This window comes from Pagrus pagrus (assembly GCF_965226575.1).
Source record: "Pagrus pagrus genome assembly, chromosome: 10".
Classification (NCBI taxonomy): Eukaryota; Metazoa; Chordata; class Actinopteri; order Spariformes; family Sparidae; genus Pagrus; species Pagrus pagrus.
Genome location: NC_140194.1, coordinates 31,415,904 through 31,442,307, shown reverse-complemented (window position 1 = coordinate 31,442,307; position 26,404 = coordinate 31,415,904). Strand labels below are relative to the sequence as shown.

The following is a 26,404-nucleotide window of genomic DNA, read 5'->3' as shown; positions in this document are numbered from 1 at the left end:
GTGTGGCACACAGCACACTGACTGTGTGGGGCAGAGAAACACTGCATGAGCAGGCTAACACAAATAACACAAATGGTCCTGACATCAAACTCGTTAACATTTGGCATGATGTAAGTACACAACTTAACACAATATATAACAAAGGGCTATTCGCCATTTTAATGCAGAATTAATACATAGCCTATTATACTTGAAATAATACTATAAAACTACAAGTAGCCTACTCAAAAAAAAGACTTATTTCCAGTAATTTGAGTAGGTGCATACTTAGTTATTTTCACCCATGGTTTTATCGTGATCAGTTTGGATTAGCTGACACAGTGGACCACAGGAATGATAGCTGTGTCCTCTGTGCACATGTAGCCTAGATATTCCATTCAAAATTCATCAATTTCCAGCTATAATTGTCTTTAAACACATTATATATAACGTCGAGACGGTATCAATTAAATAGTATTTTATTAAATAAAATCGCATTTTTCTTATAATGAAAGTAACCCCAAAGTTGTTCAAATTCATCATGGTGAAACAGGGATTCATCATGTGCTTAAGGATACCGTTATTCTGCACAGTTAGTATAGCTGGGTTTGCCCCTCATCCAGTTAAGGTAGACGAAGGCTAAGCACATTTCCGGCCAGATAATTAAAACAAAACTATAGCGCTGCAACAGAGCAATGTTGAGCAGTGTACACTGAAACTATAGTATTCCATTATAAAAAGCATTACTGTGCTCTTGAAAATATTTGACAAGAACATAAACAAATGTCATGTAATCTTGGTTTAACCGCAGCTTTGTTAATGCAATGAAATAGTCCAGCCTTTTATTTTGAAATAAATGTAGAAGACATTTTCGGTCATTTTCGTGCTGACTTGACACAGCACGACGGCTGCTTGGTTTGCGCTCATTGGCTGTGCTACTCGTCGACGTCATTGGGTTCCCCGTTCATCATGCTCGCTCCTGTTTGCGCATGCGCACTTCCGCGACCAAAACCTGCGACGTACTAACAACATTGAGGAGCAGCTCTGTTCTCCTGTCAGCACGGGACGTTTCATGTATGTACAGCTGTTACTTACGTCAATGTCAATGAAAATGTCAATTAAGGCATTCGAGACTTGTTATTTAAGGACTTGTAAACGCCATTTTGCTAACATTTCTGTCGATTTGTATATTATTGGGATCAAAGCGGGGGGTTAATTCTCTTCTTGTCGTCCTATTTTGGCCGCAGTCGTTTAATTAGAGTGTAATCGATGCGTGTTTGCTTTCACGTATGGATATACGTCCATGACTGACGTGGGGTGTCCCTGTTTGTCTGAAAACACCAGAGTAACGCTACAGGAAATGTCAGCCTTTAGCTGTGTTTACTCAGTGCTGCTTCCTATCTCAGCTATCATGTGCGCCCAGTCCGCCAACTTCTCCCCGCAGGTCAGCGTCTGTGTCAGTTTATAGAATGTGCTCCTCACTGTGGGAGTCCAAGCACCTGTTCCATTCCCATGTTTTTAAATCTTCCTATTTTCATTTATTCACAACAGATTCTGGCTGTTATGGAGAAATCTTAACCAAACCTCGTTCAGTTTGTCATTGACCAAGATTTATACCAAGTGAAGTAGCACACAAAGCTTTCTGTGAATTGGCACATTTATGTTCAGCAGGTGCAGAACTCAGCACATTGTATTCATAGGTGATTTCAGCTTTTGTAATTCGTCCTCTACTAAGCTTCTTCAGTGTAACGTAGGCACCAGGGTTTTCGTGGAATAAGAAAGGCAGTATCTCTGGTTATGCTGTATCAGTGTTGACCATTTGTTTTTAAACTGTCCATAATGAGTCCCACAGTGTTATAGGAGTGCAATGCTGTACCAGTGTAACACTGCTTCTCAAAAACCTGGAGCCTACATTACCCACAATGCAACTTAGCCACTGACTGACTCCACGGAGCCGATTTATCAGGTTACATGCAGCTTCCTCTGGAGCCACAAAAAGCTTTATACTACTTTCCTCACATATGCAGTAGCACTCCCCAAGACCTTTAAATACACTTTAATGTGACAAAATTATTGGAGTTACCCTTTAATCACATATCTCCATACTACAATTTTAAATCAGCATTAACACTATTTATCTTGTTCCATTATATAGAGATTTGCCAATTAAGAAAAAGGCTAACCTGACTAAATATTACTGGGGCTCTAGTTCTTTGCTTGTTTGCCTCTTTGCTTGTTGTTATCTGGGAGTGCACATGGAGCAGAACCTCCAACCTCCAACTTAGTGTTGTTGTGCTTGGACTGTTTGCCGTAATGAGCAGATTACATCTGTAAGTGCAGTCCCCTCAGCTGTTACATTGGCTAACCTCAGCTGAGATTCTACACCTAACTTATCTACCGTCAGCCACTTCTGCTTGTCACACATCTATTGCAGCGTGTGATGTGTGGTTGAGCAGTTCAGCTGTAACACTGTGTACCCAAACTTGGCTTTAAATGTATTCTTATGAGGACATTTTGTTCCATAAAACAAAATTACTGTATCGTAAGCGATAGTAAATCAGTTATTATTCTGCTAGGTGTGATGGGATTTATGGCTTTCTAGCTGTGTTGTAAATATGTGACTTTATTATTGCTGTCAGTAGTTCCTACTTGTTGGTGACAGAAGCTGATAAAAGTTATGACTGACTTTAACGCCTCCAGTCAGGTAACACAAACACTTCTTTCTGATATAGTCCAGTCTTGTTTGGCCCCACAGTGTCAAAGCTTCTCTAGAGGAGGCCGGGGCCATCAGAGTCCATCTAAGCCTCAACATTTCTGCAGCTAGAACACTTCACTCCCTCCCTGCTGCCTGCTAATGTCTGGACTCTGTCTTGGCTTTTGTCAGTTGTGGAAAATAACTCTTCATTTACTCAAGCAGCTGACATAACTGGTTTATGACAATCTCTGTTATATTTTCATAGCCCTCATATGGTCTAAAATCATATCGCAATATTTTAATGCTATATGGTGTTCCATAATATAAATCTCAATATATTGAAATCTCCACAAAAGCCCTTCATAAGTACCAGGACTGGGAGACAACGAATCAAAAATCACAATATTTTTTTACCAAATACTTCAATATCAATATTGTACCAATATTGTAGGGATGACTATTGGTACACAAAATATCACAAAACATTAAAGCTGCCGTAAGCAATCCCCTTCCTTCTCCTGTAAACTTACCCCCAGGTGAGACACAACTGTCCAACTGTCTTTTGTAAACATCCATCAGAAATTACAAAACTACTAGTTCAACTTTGGCCTGCAGTGCTTGCTGTAGTGCTTACTTCCTGCAGTAAGCACTTGTCAGGCGTCTTTGTTGAAGCAATGTCCCCATGTTCGCAGATCTAAAATGTACGCTTTTTTCACAGCAGAAAGTTTGAGTTATTATCATAGTAGGAAAAGCACGTTTTACTCATAGACTGTATCAAACATGTCCCTTTGATGTCACCTATAGGTTTCTGAAGAGCGGTTGTGAAGCTCAGTGTTGTAGCTCCGGCCATTGCCACGTTTGCAGTGCCTGAGTCCATCTAACTCCAGACTAATCAAAAAATAGGTGGAGTGGAGGTGGAGCTGAGGTGAGCGGAATGAAGGCCCTTGCTGACGGCTAGCTAGAAAGCTAATGTCTAGTTGTTACTCGGAGCGCCATACAGTTGTCATGAGTGAGGAAGTTAGCTTTAGAGACCAAAACAGTTTTTTTTATGCCAGGCTGTAAACATGTCTATTCCTGCTGTAAAGTTGGGCATTTTAACATGGGCTCTTATGGTAAGTGACAGCTTTTGGAGCCTGAAGTGGTCATTCAAGGAGCTGCAGCACATTTGTGTTGCCTTCAATTTTCAACCCTGGAAGTTGCCGCTTGGCTTTACCAATAACAATTATCATTGGCTCTGTTCTTTTTAAGTATCCGACTGAGGTGCTAGTAGTTCCTCAAAGGATGCTATTAATTCAGTGCCTGTGTATTCGGCCACAAGAGCACAACAAGATGGATTTGCGACCTTACATGATCATATGGTCTCATGAATCCAGCTGCCTCACAGGGTAAAAGACACTATATCAGGACCTCCCTCTGCGGACATAAGCTTAAGGTATAGGGATTGTGTGGGTTGACACTCTGTGTTTCTTTGTGCATGTGTGTGTTGGAGTAGGGTGGAAGGTGTTTAATGGGGGGTCCCCTTCCTGCTCATGGAAGCAGAAATACTGCAGACTTTACAGTCTGAATGAACGAACACGAGTCCCCCAGTGTGTGTGTGTGTGTGTGTGTGTGTGTTTGTGTGTGTCAGTGCCTGTGCGCTGTGGTCGGCAGGACAGGAGGACAGGACAGGCTTACTTAGACTTAGACTAAGGACAGGACACATTCAAAAAAACAGATTTGGCCTACCCTCTATCTCCGGCAGGGAATCATGACTGACTGAGGGGCTCTGCTGCTCGCTCAGTTCAGCTCAGGCCTCCAGATAAAAGCTGTGAGGGAAAGATGTGACAGGTGACATTTCACAACTCCTGTAACACCAGTAAGACTGATAAACTGTGTGCCATATGTTTAGTTTTCCTGGCAGGGTCTTGCTTTGCCTCTCTAACATGAATGACAGAAGTAGGTAGTCTGTATTTTTTCTGGAAGACTTCTGCATCAGGATGGACCTGACAAACAAACTGAATTGAATGGCACTGTAGCAAAGGGCTTCTCGTGGTTTAAGGGCAGTGGCAGCAGCATCAGCATAAAGAATATCTACATAATCTAGTGTAGATAAATAGTGTGGTTTGTATTGGTTTGGGTTTTTTCCTTGTTGTTCAAGTAGAAACAACCTTTGTTCGGGTAGAAGGAAGACACATTTGATTATTTAGTTTTTGGGCAAGCTGTTCAATGTGTGCTGAAGAGATTGTGATCGAGTAGAAACTTCAGAGATTTGTGCTTTTGTGAAATTCATACATTCTATCTGCTTGGAGTATAGAATAAGCTTAATCAGAGTTTTAAAAGAGAACATCTTAAATAATCTTTGAAAATAATTAAAATAATTAAATACATTTTTAGTTTTAAAAAATCGAAAATGAACTAACCCTATCAACAGGGTGTGATGAAGTAACAGTTCTGGCGTTATGTCAAAAATGCCTATGTATTTTATTGCAAAGATAGCTACTGCTTAGCTACCCGAAGCAGCCAGGACGGGCCACTTCTGTAATACATTCTGTAATAAGTCCTCCTGGTCTGACAGGCAATAGTGAGTGACTGTGTGCCGCAGGAGAGGATGAAAAAAGTCGAGCCGGCCGGAGGGAACTACTGCGCTGGGATGGACAGGAAGGAGGAGCAGTTTGGAGTTGGTGTTGAGAGAGAGAGAAGGAGTGAGCAACGTATTAGTGGATGAGCAATACTGTATTGTGAATCTAACTATCATGGGTGACAGTACGGATCGAGATAGCTATTTTATGCCATAGCAGGATGTCAGTAGAAAGAGAAAAGAAACAGTTTAGCACTATTTGTGTAACAAAAAAATGCAACAGTGCAACTGGGCAATGGTGAATATATGGGTAAATGCATATATACATAGAAGTAATTATTTCAGACTTTATTTTTATTTTAACAATTTGCAATAATTTATTTGCATAGAAACAAATGAAATATAAAAGAAAAATCACAAAAGGGTTTGAACTAAACATTGAGAAGGGGGGAAATACTGCCCCCTATTGGTTTGAAGCAGGTGGCTGGAATTTACAAATCAGTCCTTTAAGTTATCATTTTAAATTTAACAGCCAAACTCTGCTGATCTGCTCCATCTGGGGTTTGTATGGGTGCGGCTTCTTCAGATTTATATGACAGTGACCAAACAACCCAATAACTGTTATCGGGCTCTGATTCAAATGATGCTAAATCCTTATTGGTGCAGGTAAATATATGACAACACCCTTGTCCCACAGCCTTTAAACAGTGAGAGGAGCAGAGACAAGAACACAAAAACAGAAATCCCTCATGTTCAATAACCAAAATCTTTCTGGCTTTGGCAAAACTTTGTTGCGTTCGTGTCGCACCCTGTTGTGCAAAGAGAAGGCTAACTAAGAAAATACTGTTTTAGACATTTAAATATATAAAAGAACAACCAGTGCAGAGAGGGCTTGGTTTGCGGTAGAGCCAATGGGATACAATATGGTTCTATGAGGAAAAGAAAAAATGAACATGCAATGTTATTATAGATCCTTGTGAGACACCTTTATCAGTAACTCAATGTAAAGCTGTCAAAATCTGAACTCCACCAGAAAGCTGAATATTGGGATTGGTTATGTTTTCACCTTGAGGGTCTGAGTCTGAGTCTGTGTGTGTGTGTGTGTGTGTGTGTGTGTGTGTGTGTGTGTGTGTGTGTGTGTGTGTCTGAATGTGTCACCCAGAGTCTTACTCACCAAATACTGCATTATATAACCACTCCATCTTCAGAGCCACAGCCCAAACATACAGTAGGCCCCAGGGCACGTAGCCTGGCTTGTGTGTTGGTGTGCTTGGGTGTGTGTGAGGCTAACGGTATTAAAAGCACTGTATGTTCAGTCAGAAGACCAAACAGTACCCTATGATAGAGGAGCTACAGCAGATTAGCTCAAGGGCGGAGTGTAGGATATGTGTGTACTGTATGAAGGGGCAGCCGTTGCACTGTTCCTCCTCAGAGGGAATGGGGCCAGGGTGAAGAGTCCTGGGAATCCCTGGGTGGGAGTCAGTGTTATGTACTGTGCTATGATGGGGTCATTATTTGAAATCAGAGCAGTGGTGAGTAGAGTGCTGTTTGAGTTACGCAATAGATGTACAGTTTGTGACTGTAGGAAATTGTTTGACCAGATCAGATATGAAGTTTAAGATTTGAGTTTCCTGTCTCTGTGGTTTTCAATCAATGATTTCAACTTCCTGTTATTTGCATGATATGAATGCTGATGTACAAAAAGGAACTAGTTAGAAAGCTTTTTCCTTCCTCCAGTAGTCATTAGAAATTTCATAAAACACAAGGAAAAGGTACAACTTACAGGTTTAACTGAGAAGCTGCAGAGTCTCTGTATTTGATCAGATGGAATGTGTTCTAATCTCTTCAAAATGTTTCCTCATTATTTGTCCCACTCCCTCTTCATTTGTGAACTGAACACTGGTATGCAGTAGGCCTATCATGTTTGGTCTCTTCCAGGAAACTCTGATCAAGAAAACACAAGAGTACTGTCAGGAAGTTTAGTTTTTACTATCAGGCCACAAACCTGCTCTGTGCAGCTCACATCCTTCATAGCTGAATAACAACCACAAGAAATTACCACACATGCATTTTCACACTATGTAATTTAAATAAACATTACATTTTTATGTGTGATGAAAACTTTTTTTTAACAAAATTGCTTTTGTTGGTTTATATCCCACACTTGTTGCTTTATTACTTGGTATTTTATGCTTTTTCAAATTAAAATACAAGTAACAATAAAAGAATAATTTAAATAACCGTATCTATTATTTTTTTTGTAACTCTCTTGGATATGAAGTGGTTCTACCATACCATCATCTAAAATAGCACTTTACACAGACATTTACGTGTTATCATGGTAAGAGAAGTGGCCACGGTCCAGACTTTCACTGCCAACATCTCCAAACACCCTGCATGTTTAGGATGTTTTGAGGGTTGGGTACTGTTCGCATTTGAACCAATACCGGTAGCTGGAATTAGATTCCAACGGTACCTTTTTTCGGTAGATTACTCTTTCTATAATAACAAAAAATGTCATTTCAGTTCTAACCAGTTAAATTATTCATTTCTGGAGTCAATATATCATGAGTCATATTTCCAGTAACAATGCACATCACATGTCAGTCTCTAGGTTTTTATTTCAGTAGCATCTTGTTGTACTACATATAAATCTGGTAATTAAAACACTTTATGAAGTAAACTGCTACATTTAGCTGTTCCTGCTGCATTAATAAAATAACAAATAAGATGTGAGGCCTAAATAAATAGAAAACTGCACACAGCACAAATGTGAGCCTTTTAACATTTTCACATAGAACTTGAAAACTGTCCTTTTAAAATGATAATAGAATGATTAAAATATACACTTTATGATGTGAACCGCTACATTTAAATGTTCCTGCTCATCAACCTGGTGCTATAAGACTAAATTACAATAGAAAACATCAAGATGTATATGTGCCGCCCTCTCCTGCCACACAGCGTCTCCACTAGTGGTGGCTGTATTTTTAAGACGCATCTTGACGCCTCGCTGGTCAGTGTTGAAGCTACAGAATAGCAGATTGAGTTAGCTAACAATGTGCAGTCTGTAGTTATAATTTCATTTGCAGAGCATATGAAATACTGCACATGCCTGTCAATATAAGCACACATGCTTTACGTGATGTATGTGAATTAAAGTGTATCATTTGTAAATCTACTTTTATCGCAGTCACAATGCTAACCTTGAAATAATGTCTATTGTCTTTCACATACTAGTGGTTTCATACTAATAAACACACTATTTTAGTAATCTAAACAGTATATTGGTCAGGAATTTCTGAGTCAGTGGCTGACCTTTAGGGAGACGTCCCACTCTGTCTTTCTTTCTATAATGTCACAGTAATCATGCTATCTCAGGTACCGAAATTTGGCTATAGCCATTATTAATGTTATTATGTGATTGTCTTTCTGTGGTAGGTCAAAATGCCAGGCCCAGTATAGAGTATTTTTTCATTAAAAGCAAACATCCTCCTCCTTCTAAGTCACTTCCCTGTAGGCAACATGTTCTAGTGAGAGAGGAGATGAAACACTCAGTACGAAGGACAAATTGAACACACTTCGGGATGGTGACAGGCAAAGCACTCTATCTTCTGATAAATGACAAATTAAAATCAAAGAGTGAAATCCAAATTGTCTGCTAAACGTCAGTGAGCAGCTGTGTGCAGAGAAAACTGGACTTGCTGTTAGATACATTTCCTCTCCCGTTTGGTAAAGACTTGCTGTGTGCCCTTTACCAAAGTTTTGGGTGTTAGTTCTTACTAGGGATGCACAATTAACCGATAAATGATCAACCCCATAATGGAAAAACGTACATAATCTGTTATTGGCAGGTAATGAAATTATAGTCAGTAAATGGAACCGATAATACAAAGCCAAATTGCTTTAGGTGACTGGACAAGTGCAGCATTTACACACAGTACGTGGCAGTATGCACCTTTTAAACTTGGTTTGGCAGCCGCCAGGAAACACAGAGAAAAAGAAGATCAACAACAACGCTGTTGTCGCGTTCATGACGTAGAGCTGCGGCACCTGTGTACAGCAACGCACTGTAGACGACAGCCACACTTGGTTTTCAAGTTCAGAAGACAACACAACATGCAATAGGTGTTCTGCAAGTATTCATAGAGGAGGGAAAAGGTCTATGAGTTTAACACAATAAATCTTATTAGTGCTATGAATAATAAATCATCCATCTTTGCCCGTTATATCGTAGCCTTTTTACCCTGAGGGGTGCATAAACTACAGGTTATGAACTGATTTTGAAAATACAGAAATGTGAAATTATGATTGGTTATCGGTATCAGCTGAAAAAAATTGTGCATTCCTAGTTCTTACATGTTATGCATGTTAGCAGTGTTCAATTCAATTCAATTAAAAAAACAATTAATTAAAGGCACGTGGAGTTGTACACAGACACAAACAAGTCAGCACGTTAAGTACACAAGTCAGCACGTTAGTTACACAGACAAACAAGTCAGCACGTTAAGTACACAAGTCAGCACGTTAAGTACACAAGTCAACACGTTAAGTACACAAGTCAGCACGTTAAGTACACAAGTCAACACGTTAGTTACACAGACAAACAAGTCAGCATGTTAGCTACACAGACACAAAACAAGTCAGATAGAATAAAATAGACTACCAGAATAAACTGAAGAAGATATTTGGTGTAAGTGGTGTGAGGATTTCTACTGTATATCGGTCAGATGATCCGCCCAGCACTATGGAGCAGACTGAATTGACATTCACGTTCTCCTCAGGATGATGTGTAATAGTCCGTTCTGACTTTTAATCCTCCATATGACCTTATGACCAAATACCTGAAAAAACTGACACATGACATAAATGTTAGCATATTAGCACACTAAACTCAAATGGTAAACATAGTAAAGATTATACCTGCTAAACATCAGCATGCTAGCATTGTCATTGTGAGCAGGTGAACATGCTGATGTCAGCATTTATCTCATTTCCCTGAGAGTTGCTAGCATGGCTGTAGAGTAATAGTTACCCTCTCACTGCAATCTGGGTCTGTAGTATATTTTTAACTAAATGTAAAAGATGACCACAATGCTAATGTTCTCTTTTCTTTGTTCACAGATGCATTGGCTTTGTGAATTCACTTGATGATAGCACCCTCAAGGGGTGGGAGGGTCTGCAAGATCAAAACTCAATAACAACAGTGACCTCAGTTAAAACCTCCAACTAGCACCCACATCTGTGACCATCCTCATGTTCCCGTAGAGCAATAAGCAGCTCATTCAAAAATACTGTTGCACAGCTAAAAGGAAGGAACTTCTAAAATGGAGGGCATAGCAGTGGACAACCGAAATGACTTTGACCTGCCCTCAGAGGCCACAACTGTTAGTGTGGATGGAGGCCAACACCAAGACCATACAGACATTTTCTCCCCAGAGCCCAAGTCTTCCATGGGAATCCACCAACAGCCCCTCCTGCCAGAGCCCATGGCACCAAGCAAACCCAGTTTTCACCACTACCACCACCAAGAGGAAGGAGACAATGACAGCGATGCTACAGAGTCAGCAGACAGCGAAAATGACATGGACCCGCCCTCTCATATGTGGGAACTGAGGAGGTCTTCATCTTCGTCTGCTCACAGTGGAGAGGACGCTGAAGCTGAGACGGTGGAGAGGAGGCAATTCATGAAGACTTATGTGAAGAAGGTGTTTCATGGAAAGTAAGGAAAAACAGTTTCTTGTCCTTTCTGTGTTATGTTATGAACCAATATGAGGTCAAACCAAAGGTGAATTTACTTGGAAAACTTCTGTCACACAGGGCTGTTCTTAGACGCTGCATTACATGGAGAGACTTCCACCAGCCAAGCCCACTAACTTCCGTCTAAGCCCTTTGCCAACTTAAATGGGGATATCATGATTTAATCATGCAGTTCTTCAAGACTTTCAAATTGTTATCTGACCAAATAAATCAAATTATTTTAGTGAATTCATTTTGCAGGAGCTGTGACGCTTTAAAAGACTTACCCACTGTTTTATAGCTTGGTCTTTAATAATGTAAGCTTATGGGAAGAAGGCCTTTTGAGCCAGTGTGCCATGTGACTTTAAAATTACACGCTATGCCCACAATGTCAAGTGTGCTTCAAAGCCTGACACTCTTCCTGGGGGTTTGGGGTTCAGTAGCTGCTAGTAGCATAACATACTCAAATCTCCAAATGAGCTTTCAGCGGTGAGCTGCATTGTAGGTAATGTAGGCACATGGTTTTGACAAGGAAGAACAACTAAACTGGTTTTCAAACATTGATTTTTGTTACCTTTTTTTGAAAAACTGTCCTTTGTGACTCTGGTAACGTTGTGGAGTGCAAAGTTTAATCAGTTTAGTAAAGTAACCAGTAGTCACTGTCCACCGTCAACCATTCTCATGATAACATCATAATTACCTCCGCCAGGCATTTTTTCTCACTTTCTGTATCATTGCGAGATAGACTGTTTTTCATTGTTTTCTTAGGGAATAATGCATGGACCTGGATGAAAAAAATGAGGCGTGTTTAGGTGGCTGGCATCTATAAGTGAATACAGTTTGATGAGGATCCAAATAAAAATCTGGATCTAGTGGATTTCAATATGTTTTATTTATTATTGGATTAGTCTTGATTGAATTAAAGCTGACTGTTGGGCCTTGGTGGAGGTATGTGCTCTACTGAGTGCCATTCTAGCTGCAGATGAAAGAGGTCAGTGTGACTTCCTGTGTCCACTATGTGGCACTAGAGAATACTCAGTAATTACATTTTAGGTTGAAGGATACCAGGACTAGACAGCACCAACAAACACTCATGATCTTTACAGTACGGCATCATCAAGGTGCGTCATCAAGGCTCGGAGAAGTACCTCACAGTTTATAAAAATTGCGTGCTGCCACTAGGGGGCACTATGGCATGTAAATGTGTTCTGGCCAGGACTCTTAAAAAACGTGAAGTTTGGTGTAGATTCGACCATGTCCAGCCGGGTTACAGCAACTTTCTGTTTCATGGCAAATCATCAGTATTCCCTGCGCTACCACAGTCATGCCCTTCAAAGAAGACTCAAGCTTTCAATAATGTTTCATCAAAAACATGTTAACATTGGCCCCTTTCAAATTTTGATGTTATTCAGGTTAAAGCTGAAGTAAGAATTTGTTAAAGTACACATGCAAAAATAAGCATAAAATCAAAATCAAGCCAACTTTATTATTATTATAATTATTGTTATTATTATTGTTATTGTTATTATTATTGTTATTATTATTATCATTATTATTATGTGTCAGGGCAGTTGAATCATTGTTTAGATTTCATATGGTTCTTTTGGTTTGTCTTATTGGCTTACTGGTTTGTTTTATTGATTGTATTAAGTGTAAGGTTATTGGTTTACTATAATTGATCCTTATTTTCTGTTACCTGTACGGCAGTGGCCGTAGCCGCCCAGGGACTGCAAATGGAAATGAGCTTTTAGCTACATTTGGTACAATACATGTATTGTGCTTTATCCCTGCTAAAGAGCAAAAGAAAAGCATTAGCATTGACATCTTTTCAAATATTCAGAATCAATATGTTTCAGTATTTGGATATTTCTGACAACACTACTGTACAAAGCAGCACAGGAACAAACAATATAGAGACAATCCATAGTAGCTCTTAGAGACACTGCAGATGCTCTGCCCTGAGTGATGTCGGGGTAGCTGTAGCTATAAGTGTTGTGTGGCTGCCATGCATCATTGGTGCAGTAGAAGTGCTGAATGCTGAAGGTGCCCCTCAGTTGCATCAGGTCACCTCAGAGCTCAGAGTGCTAGGTGTTGTCTAAGATGGACCTGATGGAAGTCCAGGCTTAGCAATGTGATTGTCTGACAATTTGTTTAACCCTCTGGCATCAATAATCTAGATGGTGGCTCGCTCCTCAGCACACAACAGTGCACTACTGAGTGTTTCACTTGCATTGCATCTTGCATTTTTTCCACCCATTTTTCCTGACTGAGTTGTGCAGAGAGTCTATCTTGCTGCAGGCTGTGTATTTGCTAATATTCACATCAACACTGTTCCATTCCTCTCAGAGTGAACAAAACATTGACCCGGTCAGAGATTCTCATGGGTCACCAGCAGAGACCCATGTGGAATACATGAAAAGAAATCAAATGTGAACAGGTTGAAATGTTACAAGGTTGCTTCTAAATATCAGGGCACCTTTTTATTTAATTTCACAGACATTTTTAAAAACCTTTCTGGCATTTTTGCTGCAGGCCTGATCTTTTCTGACCTTGCTTAATTTTTTTATCTCTGTCAGGTAATTTGAAAATTGACACATTAACCTCCTCTGTGATGTAATAATCTATCTTGTCTGAAAGAAATTGTTTCATGCATTAGACCTCATTAGAAGTGTGTAGTGCAGATGACCCTCTTAACTTCTTTAGAAAAATCTTTTATGAATGGACCCTGTTAGTAGATTACTGATTACTGAGTCTCTATCCCGTCTCTATACCCTGATGAAAGGGATACAAAGATGAAGAGCCACATATATTTTGACAGGATGATGCTGCTGTTCACCACTGTGTGACTTTTCGTACACTTGTAGTTCTGCCAGATCTTCGTTAACTGTCTTTATTGTGTGAGATGGCCAGTTGGGTAACATAATGTACTAGGCCTGAGCGATATGGCTGAAAAGTGTGTCACGTGTTCATATCAGTCAATATCGATAATTATTGATCAGTTTCTTCTTGTCGCAGCTGCAGTGTCTCGTAGGACAGAGGTCGAAGGGGTCGATGTGTTGCTGACAGGGCTGCGACTCGTAAGCCGCCGTATCAGACTTTTCCAGAGCTACTGTGTGAGTTAACTGTTTTACAGGCAGAGCACAGCTGGTCTTGTGAGAACTGCGGTGGGATCCATACTAGCCTGAATAATTTTGCTGGCTGGATTTTATTATAATTTTTACATCATAATGTGGGCAAGAGGGAGGGGGAGGGAGGTCTGGAAATGACCTGAGGACCGGCAATTTGAAACCCCTGCTGTAACCTCTATCTTAGTTAATGCCATTTCCAATTTTTACCCATATCCCCTTGCGTGCCCCCTTCCCCTCAGAACACAGTTACACGAGGTAGTAGGTAAAAACTCCCCTTCAACTCTAGAGATTTTTCTTGTGTTACTGTACAAACTTATAAACAGCTCAATGATGCATGTTTAATTTTTTTGTTCCATAGAGTTATTGTCCATTCAAAGCTGTCAGATACTGAAATTTCCTGCGTTGAGTTTAACACACTTTACTTTTCTAATTCGTGCAATCAATCTGATAAATCGTTAAGTAATCAAAACCAGCTGTGAAGAGACTGTGTTTTTGCATGGCCTCTAAATTAATGAGTTTTTGGACCATGTTTTCACAGGGAGGACTTTGACCAGGAAGAGAAGGCTCGTTTTGGAGAGCTGTGCAGTGGAGACAATGGCAAAGGCAGGGAGTGGTTTGCCAAATACGTCAGCGCACAGGTGAATATGGGGAAATGATGAAATGCTAACTCGTCAGACATGATAAGGGAACCTTTTAATAAAAAAATAACTCCAATATTCCAATTGCACTGGCCAAAAAATACTGGTTCTTGATGGCCCCTGAAGCACACAGTGAGAGGGCCAGCAAAGGTCATCTTCTGCAGTACGGTTTTTAGAGTGCAAGTCCAAAAAATCTAAAGATACAGTGTTTCTGTATTCACAAGTGGCTGTGAAGTTGTAAACAAGATCACAAAATGTTATTGTTCTACCTGAATATATTTTTTGAGAAGTTCATTTTTTGATTACTTGAGTACCTTTTAAGTAAATGTCACACATTCTAGTGCAAAAATTCCCACTTGAATACAGGAAATAAAACCAAAATATCTGATAATAGATGATAAGAAATAAGTATCTATGAAGTGTATTTGTGCAGCATAGCTGATGGTTGTTGAGATGTTGTCTTTATACCTTTACTTAATAAGCTCATAACTCTTTGTCATACTGTATTCACAGCGCTGCCACTCTAAATGTGTGACTGAAGCCACCTTCTACAGACTGGTGCAGTCTTTTGCTGTTGTGCTGTTTGAGTGAGTCTTTATGTCTTTAATTTTGTTGGAGAACAATGCTATTTGACTGTCAAGGATACGGCTGGTGATAATATAAAAAGTTATCAGATAGTGCCATGACAAGACAAAAATCTCTCAATATTTTCTGATTTGACCCCGTCTGTGGCACTCCTACTCCTACTGAAGACGTAAACCTGTAAAATTATGAATTAAAAGGCTGATTACATTTCTAAAACCACTGGGTTTTGTAGTTTTTAGCAAATGTTACTCAAACAGGAGGAAACTCAGTGCTTTTTATTAGTAGGATCAACTAATTGTAGTTTGGGTCTTTTCGTGAGATTCCTTGACAATATTAAAAATGTAAAGCGTCAGCCACTTATCCTTTGAGTGAAATGGCTCCAGTAAGTTACATCAGTTGTCGCAGTGAGCTCATGACAGGATCATCTCTAAAGAAATAGTGTGTTCACAGATGTTACCAAATGGATGACTACAGCCCAGCCAAGAACCTCATGACTATGTGCTTCACATACTACTACATTGGTAAGGTCACATTCAATCTCCCTCTCCTCTTCACACATATACGTTCTGTTTTCACTCTTTTATCGACTGCTATTGATGTTCCTGGTTGGACATGAACGCAGCATGGTGTTGAGTTGAGAGCTGTGCATGTTTCAGTGAGCGTCACTCCTCAGTGCTGATGCAGAGAGTGTTACCAGGATTGCCCTTTGGCTTCTCTTGACACAACAACGCAAACATATGCAGTGACTTTGAGGGCTGCATGACGGTACTGTTTGTTCTCATGCAAGCAGGAAGTTATGAGTGATTAGTGTACCACTGTGGTACAGTGCATCAACATCTGTCTGCTGTCAGGTCTGCTATACATTTACATAAACACATAAAGTAAAGCTGCAATATTTCCACTATAATCTTGATTTTTGAATCAAAAGCAGCATGTTTTACTATTAATCACTTCTTGATGTTCTATCAGAATTAGCTTTATTGACCAAACATGCACACATACAAGGATTTTGACAGTTCTTTGTTTCTCTCAATGGCCTTCCACACTAACAGACATACAGCAGCAGTCCCACACAAGCTCATTGGTCTTTCTTCTTTTAAGCTTCAGGTGATTGTCGTTGCACCATGTGATGAAGCCATCATTCCTCTGTACCCCTCAGTAAAACATAGTCTCTAAGTGATGTGTTTTTCACTGGAAATTATTCACTGGTCAGTACAGTGATAACGTCCAATTCACCAAGAACTACATTTAATACATTTGAGTAAATTCCTTCAAAGTCTATATTATATGAATCTGGACAAATATGGATGTAAACTGCAACTTGACTGGCATGGGGAGGCATACAACTGCAAGGCGGTAATTCTTACCCCTGTTAGATTAACCTTGACTCAGAGGCTCAAGAGTAAGGTGTCATCTGTATAACTTGTAATGTACTCTGTTTATCAGCCTCACCAGTCCGTCATGCCTCAGGGCAAGGATACAGGACACATTTATCTTTAAACAAATGTGCCTTGTAGGGCTTTGACACACATAAAACAGATGTCATCATTTTGAACCCTCTGCTTCCTCTCATTAAGGGAAGTCCCAGCCATCTCCCTCAGAGCTGCTGGATCGTGGTGGTCCTCCAGCTGGCTTGGACTCGTACCTCAACAAAGCCAACTCCTGGCTGACTGGGAAGAAGGATGCTGCCGAGCGCCTCCTCAAAACCACATCCAAGACTGACGTCAAAGGCTTCTTTGGAGGCCTCGAGAGCAAGCTGAGGAGCTCGATGGCTCCAAAGACTGAGTGAGCAAATGCTTCTCCTCTGAATTATTTGAATGCATATGTATAGTCTTTATTCCTTACTCTACTGCATTCTCATTTCTAGAGAGGGGGGGAGCTCAGTTGAGACAAAGCCCATATCACCAGGTATAGTGCACCAAAAATTACTTTAACTACATTGCAGTGCAATCAGCAGTACAGCAGTTTCTCCTGCTCCACTACTCTGTAAGTTTTCATAAATTCTGAGCTGTGCTGCCTGCCATGTTTTTTCTTCCACCACAGTGTCTGAGTCCCCAGAGGAAAAAAAAGAGAAGGTGTACTTGTACACCCACCTGAAGCAGCAGCCCATCTGGTAAGTTAAGGGAACTCTGGCCACAAAGAACCGATACAGGAGCTCTGGAAATTCAACATGTGTTGTCCTTACAGGCATACTATGCAGGACTTGTTGGTTGCTGTTTGTTAACACAGCATTCAAAGTTAGCTCCCCCCAGAGAGAGAGAGCAGCGATGGTTAAGTGAGCTCGAGCGTCAATGAATAGATGGAGTGGCGTTAGCGAAACAAAGCAATGAATCAAAACATTCTGTCAAAAAATGACAAGAGAGAAATAAAACATTATTTTCTGATTGTTTCACGGCAGTTATGTTCTAAAGCACAGATAAACACACACCTCCTGACAACCCTGCGGGAAGGTGCTGCATAGCCAGATTTTGTGAAGCGCATGCTTCACCCTGTCCACTATTTGCCTCTCTGCTGTGTGTGTGTAGCTCAGCCCTGCTCTCGGTTTTAACACGTTGTTTATACAAAGATTTTATAGAGTGCTGCCCTGAAATCGCACACTGGATAGGAAAATCCTGCATAGTACCAGATATTATACTGTCCATAAAAAAACCTAAAAACTCTCCATGTAAACCTCTCTGCAGCATGATCAACCTCTCTCCGTTTAATCCAAATGTGACGTGAAAGAGATCAGGCAGGAAACCTTTTAAATGTGATCCCTTCTCTCTGTCAGGCATACACTAAGATTTTGGAATGCTGCATTTTTTGATGCTGTTCATTGTGAGCGGAAGAAAAGATCACCAACCACAAGGTGAGTGTGCATGGCAACCTACACAGAAACCATTCAGTTACATAATACAGTATATCACAAAATAGTATGGATTGTGGGGAACATGTAGATGTGCCTGTGTCAGTGTCTCTGTCTGATGAAGTTTAAAGAAAGGTTGGAAATCCTGTAGCGATGCACTACTGGCTTTAGTAAAGACCTAGATCCTGTATCTAAGGACAAATCATACAGAGCTGTTCAGTATGCTTCAGCCTAAAATACTGCTGCTGATAATCTCCTGATGCCCCACATCTCCTCTCCTCTCCTCTCCTCTCCTCTCCTCTCCTCTCCTCCTCTCCTCTCCTCTCCTCTCCTCTCCTCTCCTCTCCTCCTCTCCTCTCCTCTCCTCCTCTCCTCTTCTCTCCTCTCCTCTCCTCTCCTCTCCTCTCCTCTCCTCTCCTCTCCTCTCCTCTCCTCCTCTCCTCTCCTCTCCTCCTCTCTCCTCTCCTCTCCTCTCCTCTCCTCCTCTCTCCTCTCCTCTCCTCTGCTCTCCTCCTCTCCTCTCCTCTCCTCTCCTCTCCTCTCCTCTCCTCTCCTCTCCTCTCCTCTCCTCTCCTCCTCTCCTCTCCTCTCCTCTCCTCTCCTCTCCTCTCCTCTCCTCCCCTCTCCTCTCCTCTCCTCTCCTCTCCTCCTCTCCTCTCCTCTCCTCTCCTCTCCTCCTCTCTCCTCTCCTCTCCTCCTCTCCTCTCCTCCTCTCCTCTCCTCTCCTCTCCTCTCCTCTCCTCTCCTCTCCTCTCCTCCTCTCTCCTCTCCTCTCCTCTCCTCTCCTCTCCTCTTGTTTACAAGCTATTGTTGTTCCCCTTCTTTCTGCATGTTGACTTCAACCCTTTGTCTCCTTGTGCCTTGCTGCCGGGCAGGGGAACGCAGGATGAAGAGAAACATGAGAGGTCTGTCATCTATTTGTCCGCAGCCGTAAAAATATTTTAAAATAGTCAAACTAAAGGAAAAAGCAGAGATTAATCAAGGTGGAAAGGAGAAGAAGAGAAATTGCATCACTTCCTGAACCAGTATCTGGTACTGTCATGGAGGTCGAGCATAGTGGTTGTTTTGGACTAATGGATAAATCTGAAGGGAGCTAGCTTAAAAAAAACAGCGTGTTTTCAAGCTGGATATTTGGTTTCCATTTTTTGTCACAGTCTGAACACAAAGAGCTGTACTTAGAATTTTTAGGGAGCTCTTTGAGTTTGAGGGCTAACTAGCCTCCAGGCTTAGAGGACAATGAGTTTGTGGTGTGTGTCTAAAACATTCAAAATGAAGTTAACTCTCAGATTGTTATGAACAAAGTATGCTTGAGGCCCTTCGGTACATAAAGAACATAAAGGTGATAAACAGAGCTAACACGTTAAAGAGGCATTATGTACGTGAGATCTGGCCAGAATTTAAGTTTTAAACATACATTATCAAGAAACAATAATGTTAATGTAATGTCAATGATGTCTATGTACTGTGCTGCAGGACTGTCTACTGAAGTTAGCATGCTAACCTGCTAGCCCCAACGCATCCTGTCTCATTATACTACATGAGATGTAAAAGTGATGAGTTCGCTAGTTAGTCTAACAAGTACACAAAATAAACTCACAAAATGTCAAGAAATTGGATATGTTCACACCTATTGTCCTTACAAAACAGAAAAATACAATAGCACACTATCTGAATTCGAGTTTCAGTCTTTTACCAAACCAAGACAAGCTGGACTCGATATCTCATCATAAAACATACTTAATTAAGACTCGACAGAAACTAAATCACAAAACAGTCTTGGTTTGTCTTTCCACAATTGCCTCTAGTTTGGTCAAAATAAATCGGAGGAGCAAGAGAGAGTCGGGCCCGAGCAGTGGGTGTAAACGGCATGTAGAGCTGGACTATAATAGTTGTGGATTTATTTTGACCAGAGCTGCTGTAAATCACTGCTGTACTCTCTGTCTTCAAGCAGGCTTCTGTCAGTCTCATGCTGTGTGCAGGTCCAGTCTGGTGTCTAGCTGCACTGGCCTGTTTAGCGAGGTTGAGATGAGCCGTCAGCCAAGGTTAAAATTAATGAATTAATTTAATTTAATATAAATTGAATGAAATTTGATTTGATAAAGCAATCACAAAATGGAAGCTGTAAAAATTTGGCCCCAGACACCCTACAGATCGAAGAATTAGCAGCAACAAAGGCGACAGAGACGAAAACTAAACTGAGTGAATTCATGGATATTACAACGAGAGGTTTAATTGGCTTTCCCTTTCTTTTTCCATTCCTCCTCTCATGCACTGATTCGCTTGCTGGACACACAGCAATAACACAGCAAGAGATGCTCACCGTTGCCCCCGACAATGGCCAACAGGGCTCTTAGAGCAAGAAACAAAGTGATTAAAAGTTAAAAGCATTAAAAGCAGTCAGGGTATTATAATATTAAAAATAAAACTCAAAATCACCATTCAGATCATTAGTTCAGATTTTTGTGGACAGAATCAGGAAACAGAAGTAACAATGAGCAAATGTGATTATGTTATTTAAATATTTTCTTGTTCATGTACTGTTTGAGTATATTAAATTTGATTAATCAATTTGTAGCATTTAAAATGTATCAATGTATGAAGTGATTATAATTAAAGATGTTAACAGTCCGGTGGGACACTCCTGACCGCTCGCCACAATCTCCTTATCAGCTCTGATGCATGTGAGACTAAGAATTGAGAATCAAAGAAGGGAAGTGAAAAGCATAAAAAGCTGAGGCAGATAGTGTGAGACATCTGATAGATGAGAGCAGCTCAGTGTTTAGCCCTGAGGTGAGTGGTGAGGCTGAAGGGTCTGCAAGTCACAGACACGCTCTAGTTAACAGTAATAGGAGAATCTCAAATGGTAAATACTTAGACTGGACAACAGGGATGTGGTGTGAATCTAGACTGTGTTTTGTAGAGATTATAATATATAACCTACATAATCACAGCAGGACAATGATGTCCACATTAGAGTGTACCCCATTTGGTTGTTTAGCTTTATGTGAGTTCTGTCTCAATATTTCTATGTTTTTGTTCATCTTTCTTCATTTGGCTTCTGAAGGCATCTGTGTTCTGTCATGCTGCTGTTGAAATGATGTTGTGCCATCTTTGATGAGTAAAAGTATCACAGCCACAGTTAATATCCTGAACGTGCAGTGAGAGTGTGTATGATATCTGGGCTGGTATTTATATCTGAAGCAGGAGACTGAGGCAGTAGATCAGTGCAGTCTCAAGGTGTTCAGTGCCTCTGCACAGCTCACTGCATGTTTGCACCTTTGACCTCCCTGCATGTGATAGATTTTTTTCTCTCCCTCCATCTGCAGTCTCTTTTTTACCATCTGCACGCTCCTATGTTTCCACTGCAGACTGATTGCAGGGGTATGCTGTACATGCCAGAAATATACATATCCACCTTAAAACGACTGAACACACCAGCTGCTAATATACAACACTGCATTTTTAGTCAGTTTGAATTTTGGCGATGTGTTCTTTTCATTCCTGACAATATCTTACAGAGTAAATATTATAGATCAGGGATTTTCAACTACTACATATGTTGTATAAAATTATGTTACTGGTCCTAGTAATGTGTAGCTAACTGGCCAATATGTTTCAATAATTCATAGTTAGCCACAAGTTCTAATCCAAAGGTCATCAAAAACCAACGCCCCTTTGTCACGTCCTTTGGCATCTCATACAGATGCACAAATGTTGTGATGCATCTGTGTGTGACATGAACCCCGTCTTGACAGAAAGCCTCATGGGACATGACAAAACATCTGTTTTGGCGACCTGGTAATGAGACCAGCCTGAGTTAGCTAATAGCTAACTAGTTCACTGTTATGGGTAGGTACCGCCCAGTGACTTATTGTAGGTTAGCTTGCTCACCTGCAGTAACTCAGTGGACCCTCTAGGGGTTGCAGATCCCCCATTGGAGACCCAAGTTATAGGTGATATACTGTGATGTTGAGATATTGACAGTAGAGCAAATGATTCAGATGTATTGTGGAGCCAAAACAGTCAGTTATATACTTTGTAAAACAGTCAACACAGCTCTCTAAAATAACTGTTTGTCTATAGTTAATTTCAAATTTATAAATAAGTTTTCTCTCTTGTTGTTGGAAGCAATGGTCAAAAGTGATCAATTCTTCTACTTACTTACCATACCAACTGTGAAGATGGTACTTTTCAATCCAGTGAACATTTCTCACCTGGGCCCTGGCACATTGACTAAAAAAGTTTCCAGGTTTATTTCCTGGTTATGTGCAGTATTGAATATGTGCAGTATTGTTTCTCCGGCTGGCTTCGTCTACGAGTTCCTGCTCTGCACGTAGACCTTATATCATATCAAGATGATGTCAAAAGTCAAATTACCTGCAAAATCTGACTTTTTTCAGCTGCTAGTCTTTAATTTTGTCTGTCTGCCATTTGGTTCTGGACAGGTAGTTTACTGTGGGTTTATTAGAGATAATAATCTCAAATAAATTTGATGAGAGAGGAGCAATGAGCTGAAAAAAAAAATAGATGACATGCTCTGTAGAGCAAGAACACTGGAGTTGTTGTTTTGTGTGCAGTGTTACCCATACGTAGGCTGTACTTGGCCTGCCCGCCCAGGTAAATTGAGACCCGCCCAGGAAGATAAAATCCAAATTCTACTTTTTTTCCAATCCCCAGTGTAATTTTACAGTGCACACAGACCATCTGCCCTCCGGCCCCAGCCACCTCTTCACACACGCGTGCATCACGCAGCATACATCAGCTCTGTGATCAGCAGTTTACTCCAGCAAACACATTTATTTATTTGTGGCAGTCTGCAACAATATCAACATTGGCCGCCACATATTGATTTTCTATTTTTGGAGCAGCGCATCCCGTTCTTACTCTCTCAAGAAAGTGCACCTGTCAGTGAATAGCATGATGTTATATACTCACATACAGTGGAAGTGGAGTGGTTTTTAGTCCGCCGGTAAAACCAACGAAGAAGAGGAGGAGTATTTAAAGTTGTTGGCTTGACCGGAACTTCCTTTGCAAAGAAGACGGCTGGCCTCATCATTGAGATCAAGCCGCCAGGAAGAGTGCCAGGCCTTGAAGCCAGTTTTTGTAGTTGCCAAACTGGTAATTACATCATCGTGTGATGCACAGGGGCCCAAAAAGACTTTTTCCCATAAGCCAACATTGTGAAAGACGCGTCTGTAAAACCATGGATACATTTTTTTGAGTGTCACAACCCTCATGAAATGACTCATTTTACTGTCAGAATTTGAGCCATTCGGTCCAATGAAATCTGTAATGTCACGAAGAGCCGCATGATTAAATCACTTTAAACGGCGCTAAACCGGAAGTTAGCTAGCTCAGTCAGCGGAAGTCTCGAGTGCGCACACTCTATGCCCCCTGCTGGACAGCCACCGCCACAGTTATAATCTGATTCTGTGGGAAACACTGGTGCAGTAATTCCTCACCACCATCAATGACCCCTGCTTAGTGCAGCTTTAACCTCAAGGGTTTTTGAAGAGTATTCTGGGAAGTATTCTAGCCAAAAAGTAAAAGTAGAGAATGCAGATGGGATAAAAGAAGAAAAAGATGACACAGCTAGCTTACCAGTAGCCTACTGCTGCGCTTCCATCCCATGAGCACAAAGACGATTAACTGACTGGTACTGAAGTTAACGCCGACAGCTCTGCCAATGTTGGCTTCGTTTTCCTTTTATGATTTGTTTGGGAAGAGGGTTTACATGATACACCCGCAGGGTGGTATTTTTTGTTGGAATATTTATTTCTGGTGAAGATTAGGTTATTTGAACTTGCCTAACTGTAACATGCAAATAACCACCGGGAAAAAGTCAAGCTGTTGTTGTGAAATGCCACTATCTTTTTAAAGAAGACTATGAAAATGTAAATAACAGTCAGGACATCTTCACAAGTCCAGATGCGAGTCAAGCTAAATTTAAATCAAAAGTCAAATCAAATCATGGAGAATCATGACACCCTTACTATTGATTGGGCTAGTTAATTTTAAAGACAAATCACTGGACTAAGTAAGAAAGCGATAATAGTAATTACTGTCTTCTTACTTCATGACTTCAAGAATACCTGTTTTTTTGACTGTGTTTTCAAAGCATTTGTTGTCATTGACCTGCAGTACCAAACATGAAGTAGCATTTGGTAGCAAATTGCAAGTAGCAACCCATTATACAGGATGGCAAGCTGTGCATTAAGGTTTTTGATCAAATGAGCATCTAGCATCAATAACACCACTATATGTAATCTGTATTTTTGTTACCATTCAGGACACAAAACAAGTCACATCACATCCTGCCTGTCGTCAGTCCTCATCCTGTCTTTGCCTGGTTTATTTTGACAATCCATGTGACTTTAGTGGTGTTCAGGGTTACTAAATATTTGTTTTGCAGTGCAAATCTGCACTTCTCATCTGCTTGTTAATGATGATGATTCTCGTGAATGAATCATTTGTTGTTTTTATTGTTTTGCTGCTGGCTGGTTAATGTGCCCTTTGATATTTTTTAATGTGTTTAATGTGTGTCTCTTTTTGCATCCCGTTACACAATGAGCAGGCACAGGGATGGATGTCATTGTGGAATATAGAGATGTTTCTAACCTTAAAAAGTTCCCGAATTAGTGAAAAGTTAAAGAGCTAATATTGTCCAACATTTATGTGGAGACCAGTCCTGACTGTAGCATCGCTACAAAAAGTCAGCATAACATTAAAAGGGTAACATTGTTTGACACCCACCCCTAACCTGTTTCTTTAGAGAAGCTGAAGGTCAAATGGAGAGTATGGAATTAAAGATTGACTCTGACTGTCTCTGTGTTGCAGGGAGAAGTGGTGTCATATGACTCAGGAGGAGAGGGACGACAGCTCCAAAATCGATGAGAACATTGCCTTTGGTCAACTGGGGTGAGGAAGCTGCCATAGTATTGTCTTTGAACTAATTCCATTAAATAAGCCACAAGGAGGAGATTCAGCAGAGACTTCCTCGTGGTTAAAGTGTTACGTGTCTCAATAATAGCAATATTATATCCCGTACAGTGCCTATAAAAAAGTACTCACCCCCTTAATTGTTTTCCTCTTTTATTTCTTTTATAAATGGAATCATGGTCAATATGCAAAATCAACACAAAGCAAAAAAATGATGTCCAGATGAAAACAGATTTCTACAAAGTAATGACAATAAGTATAGAAGTAATCACTCCCTCAATCACAGCACTGACTCTGTGTGGATAGGTCTCAATGAGGCTTTCACATCTGGACACTGCAATTTTAATCCATTCTTCTTTGCAAAAACTGCTCAAGCTCTGTCAGGTTGCACAGGGATCAGGCGTCAACGGCTGATGCTGCCACCACCATGCTTCACGGTGGGGATGGTGTGTTTATGGTGATGTGCAGTGTTTGGTGTCTGCCAAACATAACATCTAGTCTGATGGCCAAAAAGCTCCATTTTGGTCTCATCAGACCAAAAAACTTCTTCCAGTTGACCTTGGAGTCTCCCACATGCCTTTGGGTGAACTCTAGTGGACATTTAATGAGCTTTCTTCAACAGTGGCTTTCTCTTTGCCACTCTCCCATAAAGCTTTGACTGGTGAAGAACCCAGGCAACAGTTGTTGTATGGAGAGTCTCTCCCACTTAAGCTGCTGTAGCTTTTAACTCCTTCAGAGCAGTCATAGGTGTCCTGGTGGCCTCCCTTGCTAGTCTCCTTCTTGCACGGTCACTCAGTGTATGAGGACGGCCTGCTCTAGGCAGATTTACACATGTGCCATATTCCTTCCATTTCTTAATGATGGATTTAACTGAACTCCGGGGGATGTTCAGTGACTTTGAAATGTTTTTGTATCCATCCCCTGACTTATACTTTTTAATAACCTTTTCACATAGTTTCTTGGAGTCTTCTTTTGTCTTCATTGTGAATACTGATTAACCAGTGACTAGACCTTCAGACAATCAGTGAATACTCATGCAATGACTTATTATACATTATATAATTTTAATTAATTGAAATTACTTTGTAAGAAATCTGTTTTTCTTCCTGGAAATGCTGATGTAAAGGTATGACATTTTTTTTATCACACATGGTCCAGATCAGAAATCTTACACTAAAACATATGCTGAAGAAGGAAGATGTTAGAAGAATGGTATGTCCGTGTCTTCCGAGGACTGTAGGTGATGTCAGCTTTAATACAACTATTATATCTGTGCTTACAAAGGTTAGTCATATATGA

General features: G+C 40.6%; 1 protein-coding gene across 2 annotated transcripts in view; it reads left to right on the top strand.

Moving 5' to 3' along the window:
* Positions 1–969: 969 nt before the first annotated feature.
* kiaa0513 (KIAA0513) overlaps positions 970–26,404 on the top strand; it is a 32,365-nt gene continuing 6,930 nt past the window's right edge. The window contains exons 1-11 of one of the 2 annotated variants that reach the window (XM_084365433.1): positions 970–1,053; positions 10,356–10,953; positions 14,637–14,736; positions 15,250–15,323; positions 15,772–15,842; positions 16,899–17,106; positions 17,189–17,229; positions 17,365–17,434; positions 18,092–18,169; positions 19,042–19,071; positions 25,004–25,084. In XM_084365433.1, the coding sequence (XP_084221559.1) occupies positions 10,559–10,953; positions 14,637–14,736; positions 15,250–15,323; positions 15,772–15,842; positions 16,899–17,106; positions 17,189–17,229; positions 17,365–17,434; positions 18,092–18,169; positions 19,042–19,071; positions 25,004–25,084 (1,148 nt within the window). In that variant the 5' untranslated portion in view covers positions 970–1,053; positions 10,356–10,558. The remainder of the gene's footprint in view (positions 1,054–10,355; positions 10,954–14,636; positions 14,737–15,249; positions 15,324–15,771; positions 15,843–16,898; positions 17,107–17,188; positions 17,230–17,364; positions 17,435–18,091; positions 18,170–19,041; positions 19,072–25,003; positions 25,085–26,404) is intronic. The other variant, XM_084365434.1, reaches the window with a different exon arrangement.